Raw genomic sequence first — 19,437 nt, forward strand, 5'->3', positions numbered from 1 at the left:
GTCAACAATCCCGTACATTTCGGTCCATGTGTCTTGAAATGGACGGCTACTGCTACTTACATTTCTATTTAATTTTTGTCGTCAATGCCAATCGATTGCAAAGGCAAATCAGTATAAATCACATCGTTTTTTATAAAAAAGTTGATAGACCTACCTATTAACTATCTGCACTGATTACTGGTATCATAAGATTGAAACATACCAAGTACTGGATTTGACCAGGCTACCTGTCAACTTCGAAACTTCTCGCTAAGCCGTTTTTAAATTTGCAAAATTGGGTCCATAAAAAAATGGTTTGTACAACGTTAAAACACTCCGACCACCAGTAATTTGTGAAAATTTTTGACATTAAACAAGGAACGTCAGCGTCGTTCAATTTTTTGTTCTAATATGATGAAAAGATGTAATAACGACAGAATATTCGTTGGTAGCTATTTCCGCCATAGTATCATTTAATCATGAAGGCTTTTCTTTTTAATTCGTAGCATAAAAATAGTTATATGGCGAAGCTGTATGTTTGACATACAGGCGAAGCTCAAAAAGTCATTTTTACTCCGAATAGATCATGCTATTTTTTTCAAACGTCACAAATAATTTTTTAAACAATTTTTTAAACGTTCCAAAAGTATAAAAAGATTTAAAAGTAATACCTTTTTAAAGGTTCCTTTATAAGTTTCATCTAAAATCAATAGTGAAGCTAAAATAAACGACAATTTATATGGAATCTCCTATATGTCCTGAACCAATGCATATCCCTCTACATAGGGCACTTTTATATAATACAACCGTCATATACAGGGTGTTTCAAAACAAATGCGAAAAACTTCAGGGAGTGATTTCTTGTTCAAAATAAAGGGTAGTTTGCTTTATAAACGTTGGGTTAAAAGTCAACCATTAGTGAGATATCGCGGTACAAAGATGGCGGAAAAATAATGTTTTTATTTTTTATCTTGAAAACGAAAAGAGATAGACTAATGAAATTTTATGGAAGCATTACTGTTATGAAAACACACTTTCTGGTAATTTTTTCACTTTTTTAAAATGAGTGGAAGGGGTTGAAATAAACTACCCCTTTCATTCTGGTTAACGAAATTTAAAGAAAAATCTTATCAAACACATGCAAAAAAAATAATTTGGATAGTTTATTTTGTTTAGAAACTTTTTTTTCTCTTGTGTTTTTTTGATAAAACTCACCGATATGAAATTAAAAAATGAAATGTAAAGCATTAATATCAGGACAAAAAACATTTTTAGATAAAGAATCTAGTGGGATGCTGTAATTTTTTTAGGAAAAAAATCTAGTCGGCCGCTGTCACTTTTTAGGATGTTTCTAATATTATTTTATTTGGCATTACTCTACTGCAATACGTTATTATCTAGATTATTATTATTATCGTTATTATCACTAGATTCTTAATCTAAAAATGTTTTTTGTCCTGACATTTTGGTTTTGTCCGTAATGCTTTACATTTTATATTCTAATTTCAAATCGGTGAGTTTTATCAAAAAAACACAAGAGATAAACAAGTTTCTAAACAAACTAAACTATCCAAATTATTTTTTTGCATGTGTTTCATAAGATTTTTCTTTAAATTTCGTTAACAAGAATGATAGGGGTAGTTTATTTCAACCCCTTCCCCTCATTTTAAAAAATAACCAGAAAGTGTGTTTTCATAACAGAAATGCTTCCATAAAATTTCATTAGTCTATCTCTTTTCGTTTTGAAGATAAAAAATAAAAACTTTATTTTTCCGCCATATTTGTACCGCGATATCTCTCTAATGGTTGACTTTTAACCCAACGTTTATAAAGCAAACTACCCTTTATTTTGAACAAGGAATCACCACCTGAAGTTTTTCGCATTTGTTTTGAAACACCCTGTATAAGTATGTTACGGTTAAAGTCCGATGTCCGGTTAATGTCGACATTAACAGGTTAATGTTTGGGTTTGGTTTTATTTTTGGTTGTTTTGTTGTGTGTTATTCTCGAGATGAACCGGGTAATATCGATATTAACAGAATATTGGACCTTAACCGTAACATATACACTCTTGAGGTGAAATTATATTTTATTTAAATTCCCAAAATAAAGCAAAATTTTAGTCAAGGCGTTATTTTTAATCCGGCAGTAATTTGTTTTCTTTTTCACAGATAACCATATTTAGGATCGCAGACAAGTACGATCAAAAACCTCAAGAGCTCGACCAAACGATACTCACCGCATTATTCAAATCTCAACACCTGTCACCCACCGAACAACTCAGCCTAGCTCTCACTTGGAACAGAGCGGACATAGCTCGATCGGAGATATTTATCTATGGCCAAGAATGGCCGCCTGGGGCACTAGAGGATGCCATGATGAAGGCATTGGAACACGACAGGTAAAGGTTGTCCTCTTATCATTTCTAGGTTACAATTTCCAGGCCTACCCTTTTCAAAAAGTCTAGTATCTTAAAGACTGGACCCTTCATGTTAGCTCTTTGTTAAGTCTTATCATTGCAACAATTATCTTTTATCTTTACAGGTGTGATTTTGTAAAACTATTGCTAGAAAATGGCGTTAGCATGAGAAAATTCTTGACCATTCCCAGACTAGAAAATTTGTATAATTCAAAGCAAGGCCCCAGCAACACCTTGAGGTACATTTTGAGAGATGTAAGGCCTCACATACCGGCCGGCTATGTCTACACTCTACACGACATCGGATTGGTTATCAACAAGCTCATGGGAGGAGCGTATAGGTACAAAACTTAATTATATACCGAGTGCGTCTCGAAAGTGGCTCACTCCTATAACTTTCTTATTTTTTCAGATAAATAAACAAGATTTGATATGTCAGTATATTACATAAATTAGGATTGATTGACGTATTTAATTGTTTTTGGTCACTTCCTGTTTCACTGGAAACGACTACAACTTTTGATTTTTAAATGGTACCCTCGGTATACTAATTTATTCGATAGAAAATGACACTAAGAATAAAGAACAAATACCAAGTGCCAGGTACCAAATTATTCGTAAAAAAATGCTTTTTCCAAATATGCTAATGAACCACCCTTGTTCCTTTTGAAAAAATTGAGATATGATTAAAAATACGACTTGGACATCTTTTAACCAGCCCGGAAAGACACGAAAAACATTAGATGATCAAATCTATTTTTTCAAGGCTCCTTGATTAAGAATTAGTGTTTTTAACACAGCCATGGCACTCTAGATTGAAACTTAAAATACGATTATATATGACAGTGCTTAAAGTCTTTACTTACGTTATAGGAATATTATTTATACCGATTTGGTTAGGTTGGGTAGGTTTTCTTAAAGGATAATTTTAGAAGTGTGGTCTGCATTTTAACGTGTAAGACAGAGAATAATATAAATGACCGGTTGACAGACAGAGAGACAAAATCAAAAGCGGCATACCGTGTTGTCGGTTTTTACGTTTGTAGGAAAACTTGTGTAGAAAAAAAACTATTTTAAAAACTTCATGTATACTACTGAAATGAAAGTAATATATCTCAGCTAAATATAATCTATTTCATCTGTAATAAAATTAGTAACTAATTGTGAAAAATAAGGTTACAACCCTAGATGCAACATTTTCCATAAACGTTGCGGTTAGAACTTTTGATGCAAAATCCGGCAATACCGCAGAGAAGAAATGTATCAGCCCAACTTTTATCTCTTTTTAATACATTTGATTTTCCATTAAGCTGCCTACATCACTGTCTTAAGCGTCGATTACACGGAGCGAGTTTACACGCCGCTAGTGCGCTATTTTACTATCCGCTAGTAAACTAGCTCTGTGTAATCGAGGCAGCGTGTAAACTAGCCGGATAGTTTACTCGCTAAAATGCGGGCTAGTAAAGTTGAAGACCGGTCAACTTTACTAGCTACTGGCTGGCTTATTTACTATCCGGATAGTAAAAAAGTAGCGTGTAATTATATCAGAGAGTCAACTATCCATAAAAAAATCAGAAAGTTGGTGACCAGTATTAAATTTGTGATGAAGCGTATTTATTTTCATTTCGAAAATGCCTAAAATGTCTAAAGAAATACTTCGTGGATGTGCTTCGGTTCTTGGGGCTATATCAAAGAGTAGATAAGACAAGAGACGACAGTGAACAAAGAAGTCGAATTTCGCGAGAGAGACGCAGATATATTAAAATTTAAAAGTCCCATCAAGTCCCATTTTGACTGTTGCCAAGTATATTTCTTTGAAAAATAAACAAGATTTTCTGAAAATAAATTAATAATATAAGAAGGATATAAGTAACGTATGTTAATACGGAAATGTAAATTTTAGTTTAGGTTGGTTTAGGTTCTTTTTCGCAATGTACTGATAATATCAAAGAAACAGAATGACTAAGTTGATCGATTTCAAAGATAAACAGATAAAATCTCAAAATCTGACAACGGCGTATTATATCTAATCTAAAATATAACCTATGATTTTAGGACGCTAATGAGCTGTGCTAATCAAGCTTAAACATAAACAAATCTGATTAGTTGTTTTCTTGCATTTTTGCCTTTTTAAAGTGTGTTTTCAGAGTTTTTCGATATCTTATCGTTTTGAGAGTTTTTAAGGTTTAATTTTAGTATCGTTTTTGTTGCGTACTAATTTGTAAATATTGTTAAATATGAATACTGAACAGGACACGAGTAGAGCAGGAAAAGACGAGATGGTGGCAATGTGTGTGCTTACAAAGACTGCAAAAATAGGTCTTATTCTTCGACAAACATAATATTTCACTCTTTTCCAAAGGATCCTGAAAAGTTATTAAACTAAGAAAGAAGACTTAAAGAAGTTATTAAACTAAGATCGAAGACATGGTTAGAAGCTTGTAATATATTTTTACAAAAAAAATTGAGCAACTTTATTTTTTTGTACATAAACTCCACATTGTGATTTTACACTTGTTCAAGTCCATATGTAAAAAAAAATACATGTAAATAAAACATTTCTTACAAATCGACTTGGTCACTTTATCTTGTTTACAAACGATATACAAGATATTGCTTTTATTATCTTTATTCCCCGACAAATATGTTTCTAATTATAATTTATTTTATATGATATTTAGAAAACTCATTTTTTTTGTTTCTATTTATTTCTTTACCCATACAGTAACTATTTATAAGCTATACAGGCAAGTTTTAATAATAAATAAATAATAATAAGTCTATTTTAAATTTCCCGCGAAAAAATTACGAAAATTTAAAGGGACAAGCGAGACGAGGTCACTCTCCCCACCACTCAAACATGAAAGGTACCGCGCGAACTGTCGTCTCTTGTCTTATCTACTCTTTGGCTATATTTCAGGAAGAATTAAAAAACTTTCCAAAAAAGAAAAAAGAAATGGATAAGAAATTAAAATATATTTCCAAAAACTTTGTAATATTATTTGCGTTCCACTTCATCTCGATAAACACAACAACACAACAGGTTCGCAAGCTTGGGACGGCTTGTTACTAGCCACGTGCAATTATGGTAGCTTTTTTACACGCCGTGTTCGGACTAGCGAGATAGTATACAAGCGCACTAGCGGCGTGTAAACTCGCTCCGTGTAATCGACGCTTTACACGTTAAAATCCAGACCACACTTCTAAAATGACCAAATCGGTATACTCTTTACAAACTTTTTACAGAAAATTCGTAAAATCCGCTAATTAGGTTAAACCGTACAAAGCAGAACTCCAAAATAAATGATGCTTTATGTTTTTTTTTGCTGCAGGGCATTTTATACGCGGCGAAAGTTCAGACCTATCTACGCCAAAGTAATGAACAAAGGACAGAATATGACCACGAACGCCGCATCGGCCAGACAGTTCGGGGCCATGAGCCTTTTAGCCGGAGCCTTGCCGTCCAGCGCGAATCCTTGCCTATTTGATTATCCATTTAATGAGCTTCTGGTAAGTCCTTTACGCTTTTGTTTCATTTAAAGTTGCCCCCGGGGATGTATGAAAAGTATAACAATGCTGGGACTTGATTTTTATATTAATTACCGAGGGCAAAGTTTCTGGACAATAATTGCCCGAGAATATTAACACTTTATAATTTCCGTGGTGCATAGATAATTTTATTTCTTACTGAATTTAGTATATTTTGTCCCATTTTAAAACGACACAAATGTTGCATTTATTATAATTATATATAATATTCCGGTATATTTATGTGCAAATATTTTTAGTATATATTTTTATTGCCAAATACAGTAAAACTTCCATATAGCGGCCACAAAAATTTTCAAAGGAATGTGGCCGTTAAGGGAAGTGGCCACTATTGGGAACAATAAAATACAGATACCAATGTAAAATGCCTTTATTTTGGAAACGTGCAAAGTAATTAAAATTAAGTACGAGCATGTAGTACAAACACACAATAAGTGTTAATAAATGATCTTCAGTTTTAGATTTTGACACAAAAAAAATAATTCAGTTGTTACAAAAAAAAACTTTATTACATAAGAATTTCTTTACAATGTATACATGTATTTACACATAGGTATTCTTATATACATATGTACAATTGACTTTAAAAAGTTACAAAATGATAACCTTATTTTATATGGTGAAAAACTGATTAATGGTAGTCTGCTTTAAATTTTTAATTTTGATTTTTGTAATTTGGTGGCATTATCCAAAAATAAAAGAACTTTTCTACCCTGCCGTTTCATTTTGGTGTCAAAGGTTTTGAGCCAAGATGTCATTATATCTGTCGTCATCCAAGCTTTTTGTTGGATACCCATTCTATCGGCAATTTATACACATGCGCTCCTTTAAAACATCTCGGGTTTTTGCTCTTACCTATAACTAGCGGATTTTCCTTCTCACCATGCATGCTGCAACAGAAAAGCAGTGTCACTCGTTGTTTAGCTGATTTTTTGCCAGCACATTTATCATTCTTTAAAGCAAAGGTTTTGTTTGGCATTGCCATATAATAAAGTCCTGTTTCGTCTGCATTAAAAATGTCTTTAGTGTCGTATTCCTTTAATGATTGCTGTTAATTTTGTTTTCCAGTCTTCAACAGTCACTTCATCCACATCTGCAGACTCACCCCACAAATTGTTTTGAAGTTAATATTATGTCTCTTGCAAAACTTATTTAACCAGCCAGTTGAAGCCTTAAATTCACTAAGTTTCAAGGATGTAGATACCTCAAGAGCTTTTTTCCCTAATTAAGGTTCCCGATATGGGTATGTTTTTGTTCCTTGCCTTACAAAAAACCATTCGTAAACTAGTTGATCGATTGCAAATCCTTCTGTTTTAGGAAACTTTCGTTTTTTATCTGCATTGCATCCTTCTTCTTCAAACATTTTTTTTAATTCCACTTTGTTTTTTTAAAATGTCGTTCACTTGCGTTCTTCCAACACCAAACTTTTCCGCCAACTTTCGAGCACTGCTGTAATATTTTTCACTTTCCGCGACAATATTTAATTTCTCTTTAATAGACAAACGTTTACGTTTCAAAGACATGGTTGCTGTTCTTTCAGAGTAAGAAACTAAACTGATTCTATATCTCCCAAAAATTTCAGCAAACTACTGACGAATTTGTATTGTATTTGTCACTCTCTGTTCCTACTTCTCAAACAAATTATAAATGTTTATTGCTTGGAATTTCCTAAAGTGTCCCGAAACAGCTCTTGTTAGACAAAAAAAAAGGTTCGAAGGGTTCGGTTTTTGGCCGGTATTGGGGCAATAAATTTAATGGGTTTTTCCCTAAAATGTACCTTTGAAGCGGCCGGTGACCGCTTTCGGAATTAACGTTATTGAGAAATATTTTAATATAGGAATTCCCTTAAGATTAATTCAAACAACTGAAAATTGACCACTAACAGAAGTGACCGCTTTTTAGAAGTGGCCGAAATGGGAAGTTTTACTGTATTTTTATTGCCAAATATATTTTTTTTGTATTAGTAGTTTAAAAATGTCAGATTCCTCTTCTTATTTAGACAATATTGCTCGCGGTATAAAAAGCTTTTATAAACGTTTCTTTAAGATATGGGCGGTGTTGATGAAACGTCACAAGATGGCCTTGTTGATGTGGCAGCACGGGGAAGAGGCCTTGGCCAAAGCTTTAGTTGCGTGCAAACTGTACAAGGCTATGGCTCACGAGGCGGCGGAGGATGACATGGAGACTGAAGTATATGAGGAACTTAGATCTTATGGAAAAGAATTTGAAAATATAGGTACGAATTTGCTATGTAGTTATAACCTAGGTTACGTATTGAAGGCATGTTCCTAGTCTTTAACTCTACTTGTAAGTCTTGAGAAACTTTTGCGAGTGTCTTGACCGTTGGAGGATTCCCACTCCATGTTAAGGATGGAGTCTTCCAAGTTCTTGAGATGGTTTCCACTTGGGAAGCAGAACGGTTCTGGTTCAGTTAGTGGAGTGTTCACTCCTTTTCTAGCTAGATCGTTTACGTTTTCATAACCTTCTAGCACCCAGAGTAGGAGGACTTATTTTCTTTGCCTAATGTGTTCAGCTTTTCTAGACATTCATTAACTAACTTCGAATTGATGGTTACTTTTGATCGCTCTTAAGGCTACTTTACTAAGTTTTACGCATCTTTTAATAACGTAGATTCCTGCCTAAAGGATACTGAGATGCCTATTGGCAGGTTTTATAATTTTTATATTTTTACACCCAGAGACTTTATTTTCTTTGCCTAGCTTCGCTCGGCATCCTTTGATAATACAGGCTAGCGTGAGCAAACTATCTCAATCAACGACAAAAGATTACTTATTATATTATAGTCTGTAAAACGAATAACTTTGAATTTGACAGCTCCCGCGGGCTTTTCTAGTGTTAATTTTATTAGGTTAGCAACTTGCGGCCATGCTGACGCAATGCCGTCTCTAATAGAACAGCCTAGCAACGAGATTTATGACGTCACACTAGTTAGATACTATAAATTAATAACTATGTTGTGAATATGGAAAAACATAATTATTCCTCGATTTGTTGGTTTGTATTTTAAAAATGCATATAGTTTATATTGAATATATATATAATATACAGTTAAATACAATAAATGTATTTTTAAGAGTATATGTTTTCTAATAATATACATAAAATTAAAACTATATATAAAAGCTAAACGAATAATTAATATAAGTACTTTCTGATAAGAAATCTGAACCATACAAATGCAGCAAATGTTTTACAATATGACTGAAATCGAAATCCATAGTCAATGTAGATAGTTTTTGTGTTAAGAATAATGCATTTAAAAATATGTGGTCATCTTTGACAAGTTTATATTAGTTTATTAATTGCAGTAAACATTATAATATATAAATAAATTTTGTGAATGCAAATAATAATACATCACTATTAGTAGATATTGAATGTTTTTTGTTAAATTAGATCGATTTTCGACCCCCAAAATTTAAAATATATTTTACATTTTACCCATTATCTTATGTTCCACCTATTCATTATTTGTATATTGTAAAACATTTGCTGCATTTGTATGGTTCATGTTTATTAGCCAAAGTATTTATTATAATAAATATGTATATATCATATTGTATTTATTAACTTATATTATGTATATTTCATGTAAACTATATCATTTTTAAAATACAAACCAAAAATACGAGGAATAATTATTTTTTCCATGTATTCTACAACATATTTATTAATCCGTAGTATCTAACTAGCGTGACGTCATAAATCTCGCTCCGTGGCTGTTCTATTTGAGACGGCATTGGTCTAATATTTAGAAATGTCAAAAGCTGATGACATTTTACTTTTGTCAATTATGACATTTCGTGTTGATTTTTGCAAGAAGAGGAAGAACTGTCACTTGTTTTATTATTTTCCTTTTCTATTTCACGAAAGTAAAAAGAGTTACCTATCTGATTCGTTCAGGCTAGTTCAGGCACTCAATTTAAAGAATATCAGTAACTTTTTTGATAGAGGGATTTTATATTTGCCATGTTGGTAAAAAATAACGGTCAAAATTCAAAGTTATTCATTTTATAGACTATAGCTACTACACTACATTGAATAACTATAGGTAATTTAATTTGCAGGTTTGGAAGTGCTAGATTATTGCTACAGACAGGACGACGACCAAACCCAACAACTGTTAACCTGCGAGCTGCAAAACTGGTCAGGCCAGACTTGCCTTAGTTTGGCCGTGGCCGCGAACCATCGAGCGCTGCTCGCGCATCCCTGTTCGCAAATCATTCTGGCCGATTTGTGGATGGGTGGCCTAAGGACTCGAAAGAATACTAATATAAAAGTAAGTGTCATAGACTGGTTAATACTTTGAATAAGAAGACTAAGGAAGGAGCATAATACCGTATGATCGAGAAAAAACGGCGTCAAAGGCGGCTTAGGAATGACTATCGATGCTATTTTTGACGAGATAGAACTCTAGACGTCAGTTACTGAGAATTAATACCTTATATAGAAAAACCAGAAAAGAATAGAAAGTTTCCAGATGCACATATCTATTTCCAAAAAATTGTTTTTTCAAATGTTTCGATCTGCACCAGTTCTACTCAATAAAAAATCGATATTAAATCATCCTTAATGCAGTAATCGCCTTTTTCAAAATAAAGAAGAGTAAGGCCAGTAAGACTCTAACCTAACTAAATCTCGTCGTCCGACAAGCCTCCAACCCCTCCGACCGAGACATTTCGACTAAATTTTTGATTATTGTGCTGTTAAAATGTACGGATTAGCCTTTTATTATTGTTTCATACACACTAGACCGTTCAGATTTACTATATTGTATTGATTGTAGCTGTAAATAAAAATGTGTGTTTAATACCAGTAAATAATCCGTTAGTTGATGAAAGAAGATCGTGGTTTATCGGCTGTAAAAATTAATTGTAGGCTTTTTAAATTTTGCTTAATATGGTCATATTTACAATATTCAACTCTTAATTGTTGATACTTCTGGTGGATGATGTTCAATTTATACATATATAAATTATAAACAAACCAAATTGAAGTACTAGAAACAATAAGGGTGAGATAGTACTTTTACGAAATCCCTGTATTATTACTTCTTTACTTATAGAGTATCTGTTCCTGTGTATGCCCAAGTTTCTGTTTTCCAAGAAGCATATTAATTAAATGAACAAACTGTGTCCAAGAAATAATCTATTGCATAGAGGATTTGATGAAAACAAAATTGGTGATGTTGTAATCACAAAGTTCCATGCAGGAATCAATGGTTATTGCTAAAATATGTTATTGGTGTATTGTCAATTTTATTTACTTATATATTACGTTATTTAATCTCAATAATTTTAGGCTGGTAAGTCATTTATTTATACATACCTTAACGTACCTACTGGTAGATTGTAGGAAATAATAATATATACTTTGGAACAATTGAAGTAAATAAATAATATAATACATACATCAAGAAGTAATGTATAATTTGGAAAAAGCTGTATTAATCACTTTCGAAAAATCATAATTGTTTTTTTTTAGTAAGTCGCAGAACTTAGACAAATAATTTAGAGTTTGTTATTGGGCCCAAATGTAATAAGTACAGATTTAGACTCTAAACCAGGCATAGTATATTGATTAGTAGGGTCCACAGTAAAAAAATATTTTGTAATACCATTCGAAAGAAGAAAATACAGACCTAAATTATACTGTTTATAAAGTGAGTTTCATTGTAACATAACTTAAAAACAATTAATATGCATATGTCAATCATAAGAATAGAATCTATTAATTTAATGAACTATACCCATAGTACTCTGCAACAGTAAACCAAACCAAAGAAACTAAGACTTCTTACAGTGTTAGATCGTAGTATATAAATATTTTGAATTTTATCATTTAATAAATAAATACAATATAAAATTTAAAATGCCAATTTTTTTTATTTTAAAACAAGTGATTTATATATGTATAAAAAATTTTACAATTTTTTATCATTTAATTTATTGCCCACATCTTCCGGGATTATAAGGCTAATATTTTGCTGCTTATAGTGCCTATATTCAAAAAAAAATTAATTAGATTAATTAATGATTAAGTATCCCTGTATTTTAAATGTTGAATCTTATGGACTGAAAAACTGCTGATGATATTTCTACTAGACTGAAGATGTAGAAACCTAGAAGAAATTCAAAACAAATTGTACAAACATAACGTATGACTATACATTTCGGTAAGTCAATATCGATTATTTGGTTTTCTTTATATCCTCTATACAATAGACTATTTCTTTTGACATAGTTTTGTCTATTTAATTTGTTTCTTAGAGGTTATATACACAGGGGTAGATATTCTATATAAAAAAAAGTAATGTATAAGTAATAATACAGATTCTTAAAATATCTTCACCTTACCGTTTCTAGTACTTCCACTTAGTGTTTATATTTTATACATGTATAAAATTGAACATCATCCACCAGAAGTATCAACAATTATGAGTTGGAATATAAAAATATGACCATATTAAGCAAAATTTAAAAGGCCTACAATTAACCTTTGTTGATAAACAATACTTCTTCCAAACTAACGGGTTATTACTAGTAATTGAATACATATTGGTTTACAGCTACAGTATTAGTAAATCTGAAGGGCTCCAGTCTGTATTAGACAATTACAAAAAGGATAATCCATACATTTTAACAGTAGAATAATCCAATTTTTGTTACTCTCTACACTCCATACTCTAGGACGTTATCGAAATGCCTGGGACTGGGACGGCCATATAGTTAGTTAGAGCCTTTTGATTTTTCTCTCTTCTTTACTTTAAAGACGCATTCTGCGGTATTAATTACGATTTGGATTTTATCAATATAGATTTTTTATTAATTAGAACTGGTATAGTTCAAATTATCAGAAAAAATATTTTTGATATAGATTTCTGTATCCGAAACTTACTATTATCTTCTAGATTTTCTACATTTAGTATTAATTTTAATTAAAATTTAATTTTTTTGAAGATCTTTAAAGTGAAAAGAAGAAGAATTTTAATTAACTAAAAAAATCAAAATAAAGTTAATTAACTTTGAGCAGAGTTCGACCTCGTCAAAAATAGCATCGATAGTCATTCCCCAGCCGCCTTTGACGCCGTTTTTTCTCGATCATACGGTATAAGCATAATGCTATCCATGTATTCATGCATGGTGGGCGGAAAAAGGACTCTAGGGTGGGGATCCTTGACGGTTCTGTTTGACGATTCATTTGACACATTTGAATTTGATTTGAAATTTTGTGGATTTGTCACTCTTTACGAAGCTTATTTTATGTTATTTATTATTTATTCTACTACTGATAGTTGTATAAAGGTAGTAAATCTAGATGGAAATTCAGGCAGAACTTAAATTAACAGTGGCTACCATCGCGATTTATCGAAAAAGACTCTAAAATAGTTGGTTGTGTAGCGGTAGATCTCGGCAAAATCGAGTGAAATAATGGAACAATTTTTCGCTATAAGTGACTATATAATATACATACGTGTAGTAAACCGATCATTTACGAAATTCACTTAAATTAACTAATTATATATTTTTTGCATTTTTTGCTTTATTTCACATTACTCTTGTCAAAGATTCGATGTCAAAGAATTTAGATACGCCAATTTGACTTACCTGCTTCAGTAGGGTATCGGATGTTTATGGTTATAAATAATTATTATAACTTATCTATTTTTATTAGAATTTTATATTTTTATAACAATTTTAATAACTACCAATATTTATTCACAACGTAAAATAAAAAAAAAATATTGAGTCTACCCCACGTCTACCCTACATCATAGTTTTACATTTTTTACATAAAATTAGAACGGCACTGATAAACCGGAATTTAAGTCGGCCATATTTGAGGCCCATCGCGGTGGAGCTAAGATTTTTGATATGCTCCTTCCTTAGTCTTCTTATTCAAAGGGTTAATACTTCCGATCTTAACCCTAAAGCTTGATTTTCATGCGTCCGTTATCCGTTGACACAATGGCGCTCTGATTGGTCATAGCGTTTCGCGCCACGTTTATCCGTATTTTTTTTACTCCAGTCCGTTTGACAGTTTTTTGATAAATTTAATCTAACCTTAATAAAAATATACAAGAGCTAGCAACGTCGGGAAAATAAGAATTTTAAGAAAGATGGTTCTTTAATGTATCTTTTGCCGGTAGACTACTGCGGTTCACTACTGCGCATTACATCTGTACAGGGTATCCCATTTTCGTGTGTTTTATGGGATTTCTCGTTTATGAGTAGAGATAAACTAAATATGCTACGCATATGTTTGTCCTAGCCTCCTTAGTTCCTGAAATACAGGGCGAATTTGTGATGCGCAGTAGTGAACAGATGTTGAATACAGATATGATGCGCAGTAGTGAACGCAAGGTCGGACAACGGATGCATGAAAATCAAACTTAGGCTGGACGCACACAAAAAGCGTAAAATAGTTTTAGTCAAGAACATTTTTGACTAAAACTGTTGTTACGTGATACCTTAGTGCAAATCAATTGAAGCAACGCAAACTGATCAGTCGTGAGGAAAAAAAATGGTTTAGGCTCATTTAGTCTCAGTGAGGCTATCGACGTCGATCAATGGATCTGCTGCCGTGCATATTTGATTATAAATGAAACATTTTGCTTCTCTTTAAAACATGATGTTTTTATAAAGGACAAAAACGATTTTGCGCGAAACAAAAACGTTTTAAACGAAACAGTTTCTTCTGTGTTCCTTCTTTGTGTGCGTCCAGCCTTACTAATTGCCTTTGTTTGACATTCTAGGTGATAATGGGCCTAATATTTCCACCTTACATATTAAAATTAGAGTTTAAGTCCAAAGAAGAGCTTCAACTTATGCCTCAAACAACAGAAGAACACATGGAATTAGAAAATGAAGACGACGATAAGTCTGACACCGAGAAAAATCCAGATGGAGAGGTAAGAATAATTGTATATGATTAATAATTATAATTTATTCATATTTAATATTAATCCAAAAATATTTAACTTTCATTTGTCCAAACTGGAATAAATAATATACATATTTTTTTCTTTGTGCTTTTTAAGTTTGGTGTATTATTATTTATGTCCATTTTGGATTAAATACTTGTGATTAACTTCTGCACAGAAAATGATATTTTTAATACTAATTTTTATTTCTTAATATGTGGGTCTATCTGAATAAGTGTCGGATATTTTACGATTTTTGAAGTATTTTTAAGATAAAAAGTTTTTATAAACATGATATCTAAAATGCTGTCGTTTTCGAGATACAAGGTGGCAAAGTTGTGAAAAAAATGTTTTTTCATAATACCTTCGGAACGATTCCAGATATTTTTATGAAATTTGGTACATATCTTTTCGCCATTAAGGTGCATATTTTGATGACAAATATTTTCTCAAATCTTCTCTTAATTTGCAAAAAAAATTGTACCTACGACTTTTCTTAAAATATATTTTTTCGAATCCCCATTCAATTTAGAACAAATTTTGTCTATGATTTTTTGTCAGACGCATGGTTTTTTCGTAAAAAAATAAAAACCGTTTTAATGCATGGCGAAATTACTAAAATCTGATATTAGTAATATGTAGTATATTTATTTACTAAAATCTGCTATTATTAATGAACAGTGCTTTCCATAAAATCAATAAAATGAAAAATATACGAAATAATATACATGTACTGATTTCTTTCGAAAATCGACAACTATGAAATTATGAACCCTTCCCGGACACATTGTGAGACAGGAAATTGTAGAGAGAAACAAGCTCTATAACATAGGATACAACATTTTAATGAACAGTGCTTTCCATAAAATCAATATAATGAAAAATATACGAAATAATATACATGTACTGATTTCTTTCGAAAATCGACAACTATGAAACTATGAACCCTTCCCGGACACAAACGGTACATTGTGAAACAGGAAATTGTAGAGAGAAACAAGCCCTATAGAATTTTTAAGATACAACATTTTAATGAACATCAGTTCTTTCCATTAAATCAATAAAATGAAAAATATACGAAATAATATACATGTACTGATTTCTTTCGAAAATCGACAACTGTGAAACTATGAACCCTTCCCGGACATAAACGTACATTGTGAGACAGGAAATTGTAGAGAGAAACAAGCTCTATAACATAGGATACAACATTTTAATGAACAGTGCTTTCCATAAAATCAATAAAATGAAAAATATACGAAATAATATACATGTACTCATTTCTTTCGAAAATCGATAACTATGAAACTATGAACCCTTCCCGGACATAAACGTACATTGTGAAACAGGAAATTGTAGAGAGAAACAAGCCCTATAACATAAGATACAACATTTTAATGAACATCAGTTCTTTCCATTAAATCAATAAAATGAAAAATATACGAAATAATATACATGTACTGATTTCTTTCGAAAATCGACAACTATGAAACTATGAACCCTTCCCGGACACAAACGGTACATTGTGAAACAGGAAATTGTAGAGAGAAACAAGCCCTATAACATAAGATACAACATTTTAATGAACATCAGTTCTTTCCATTAAATCAATAAAATGAAAAATATACGAAATAATATACATGTACTGATTTCTTTTGAAAATCGACAACTATGAAACTATGAACCCTTCCCGGACATAAACGTACATTGTGAGACAGGAAATTGTAGAGAGAAACAAGCCATATAACATAGGATACAACATTTTAATGAACAGTGCTTTCCATAAAATCAATAAAATGAAAAATAATACGAAATAATATACATGTACTCATTTCTTGCGAAAATCGACAACTATGAAATTATGAACCCTTCCCGGACACAAACGGTACATTGTGAAACAGGAAATTGTAGAGAAAAACAAGCCCTATAAGATACAACATTTTAATGAACATCAGTTCTTTCCATTAAATCAATAAAATGAAAAATATACGAAATAATATACATGTACTGATTTCTTTCGAAAATCGACAACTATGAAACTATGAACCCTTCCCGGGCACAAACGGTACATTGTGAGACAGGAAATTGTAGAGAGAAACAAGCTCTATAACATAGGATACAACATTTTAATGAACAGTGCTTTCCATAAAATCAATAAAATGAAAAATATACGAAATAATATACATGTACTCATTTCTTTCGAAAATCGATAACTATGAACCTACGAACCCTTCCCGGACACAAACGGTACATTGTGAGACAGGAAATTGTAGAGACAAACAAGCCCTATAACATAGGATACAACATTTTAATGAACAGTGCTTTCCATAAAATGAATAAAATAAAAAATCGACAACTATGAAATTATGAACCCTTCCCGGGCACAAACGGTACATTGGGAAAAACGTTTTTTTTTCTCAGATTTTTAACTCCCTGTATCTCGAAAACTAAGCATTTTAGAACACGCGTTTGTTTCAATTTTTTACCTTAAAATTACTTGAAAAATTACCCTGTGGAATACCGGACATTTTTTCAGAAACACCCTGTATTTGTATACATACATATTTATTTATAACATATGTAACATGGAAGAATGTAGTGTGTAAGTGACTAACGCATCCTTTTTCTGGACTTTTTGTAGCATAATAAACCAGTAAGAAAGCATTACATAGAATTTTATCCGTCAATAGTAAGCAGGGATTGTTTTAATTCCATTTTTTTATTATAATTTTGCACTCTCCCACTATCACTCAGAAAACACAACTAGTTTTACTTTTGCTTAAAGATAAACGCACAAATATTTCAATTTTATTTATTTTAGCTCTTTATTTATTACACTTAATTTTTTATCTTATAAAATACACAAAAAATTTACATATGTATTTCTCTTTACATTAACTATGCGCATCACTGTTCTGTTTAACAATTCTAATGTCTGTCCAACGAGAAGATCCTTGACAGTGATAGATGTGTCTGTCATTTTAATTTCAAAGTAGGTTATTTTATTTTACAAAGAAATAAGTTGGTACATCTGGAACGCATAGCAGGAAATTAATATATGTCAAAGATATATGTATTTAAAATTTGACTGACAAGTAACTTCAAAATATTGTGAAAAAAACTGTATAAAACTGAAAAAATGTAATCGAGTTATTTTATTTAATAAAAAACGGTATGTGTTAATACAAAACAAACAAAAACAAGACACCACATACCAAAAAATATATAAAAAGAACTATCTTACTTTCAAGCTTTATGAAACTTCCCGCATTTATGATTATATTTATCAATATAACTTATGTACAAACACAAATTTGTAATATTCCGCAGGAATAAATAAAACAACATAAATAAAACAAACTATTTTATTAATAATAACACTTACCAAATTTTATAACTCACGGGTTGATTAATTAACTTTAATCTTAATTTTTTTAAACCGGTACCTTTTAACATTATTTTTCTGCAGTACTAAAATCCATTATTTACCTATCGTGTGATGTCGATATTTTACAGCTACTCAAGTTTTTAGTATGTGTTTAGTATGGTCCTTATTACCATATTCGAGATGGCACTTATCTACGACGAGATGGTATACGAACTTTATTGATAGTAACTTTATTGGTGTATCTGTATAAGACTTTCTGCCTGGGCAGCGAGTATTAACCATAAACTGTGCTCTGGGTTCTACAGTTAATTTTCACTCGATTTTTCCTCCACTTGACTTCAAAAGACACAAAACACACGTAATAACACGAATCAAAATGCGTCATCTTCCAAAACGCAGGGTATTTGACAAGTTTTCACAAAATTATAACCTATAATTTGGCAAGACTTTGACAAACGTCAAAAATCTAAAGGCGAGTTCATACGCATCGGCGTCCGTTTGTCGTTCATCGTTCAGTCAAACCAATAAAATTGAAATACGATCTGTCATTTTTGAAATAAACCAATAAAACTGGTTAAAAACAACAAGTGACGACGCATGACGAATTTATATTTATCATCCATAGTTAACTTAAAAATTATTAGAAACTTTTTTTAGTAAAATAAATAGATTGGTATGGGACGTCATCTCCTTTTCTTCTGTCATCTTCTGTCGAAATCTTACCTCAGAAAAAAACAGAGTATATTATTAAATGATATTTTGCACCTTTCTGGTGGGTTCATTTCTTGAAAAATATCTCTTTGGAACTGGAAGAGAAATCAACAAAATAAAAAAGTTATTTTGTATGAACACCACTTCGTTGAATCGAAACGGACACCAGTTTGTCAGTTTTTTTTACTAGTAAAACAAATTTGTCCAATAGGCAAAAAAATGCATAACGTTTCAGGAGGTATATCTCCTCCAGTCGTTAGAAGCAAAAAAAACCGTTTAAAATGTCTAAATATAACTATTCAAGAAAACTTTAGTTTTTAGCAGATGCAAAATGAAACACTAATTCGACACAATACACCAAAACACTTTACTTTTGCACTGGACGCGCGTCTCGCTAACAATGATGCATAGCATGTTTTTATTTTGCTATTGTAACACTAAAGGTTC

At 31.6% G+C, this 19,437-nt stretch overlaps 1 protein-coding gene across 1 annotated transcript in view; it reads left to right on the forward strand.

Moving 5' to 3' along the window:
- The window catches only part of LOC115890402 (transient receptor potential cation channel trpm-like), a 134,586-nt gene that overhangs the window by 44,105 nt on the left and 71,044 nt on the right, over positions 1-19,437 (forward strand). The window contains exons 6-11 of the mRNA XM_030910630.1: positions 2,151-2,380; positions 2,524-2,739; positions 5,731-5,908; positions 7,994-8,183; positions 10,036-10,247; positions 14,724-14,879. Of these exons, the coding sequence (XP_030766490.1) occupies positions 2,151-2,380; positions 2,524-2,739; positions 5,731-5,908; positions 7,994-8,183; positions 10,036-10,247; positions 14,724-14,879 (1,182 nt within the window). The remainder of the gene's footprint in view (positions 1-2,150; positions 2,381-2,523; positions 2,740-5,730; positions 5,909-7,993; positions 8,184-10,035; positions 10,248-14,723; positions 14,880-19,437) is intronic.

This window comes from Sitophilus oryzae, unplaced genomic scaffold, assembly GCF_002938485.1.
Source record: "Sitophilus oryzae breed Bouriz unplaced genomic scaffold, Soryzae_2.0 scaffold_864_pilon_pilon, whole genome shotgun sequence".
Classification (NCBI taxonomy): domain Eukaryota; kingdom Metazoa; phylum Arthropoda; class Insecta; order Coleoptera; family Curculionidae; genus Sitophilus; species Sitophilus oryzae.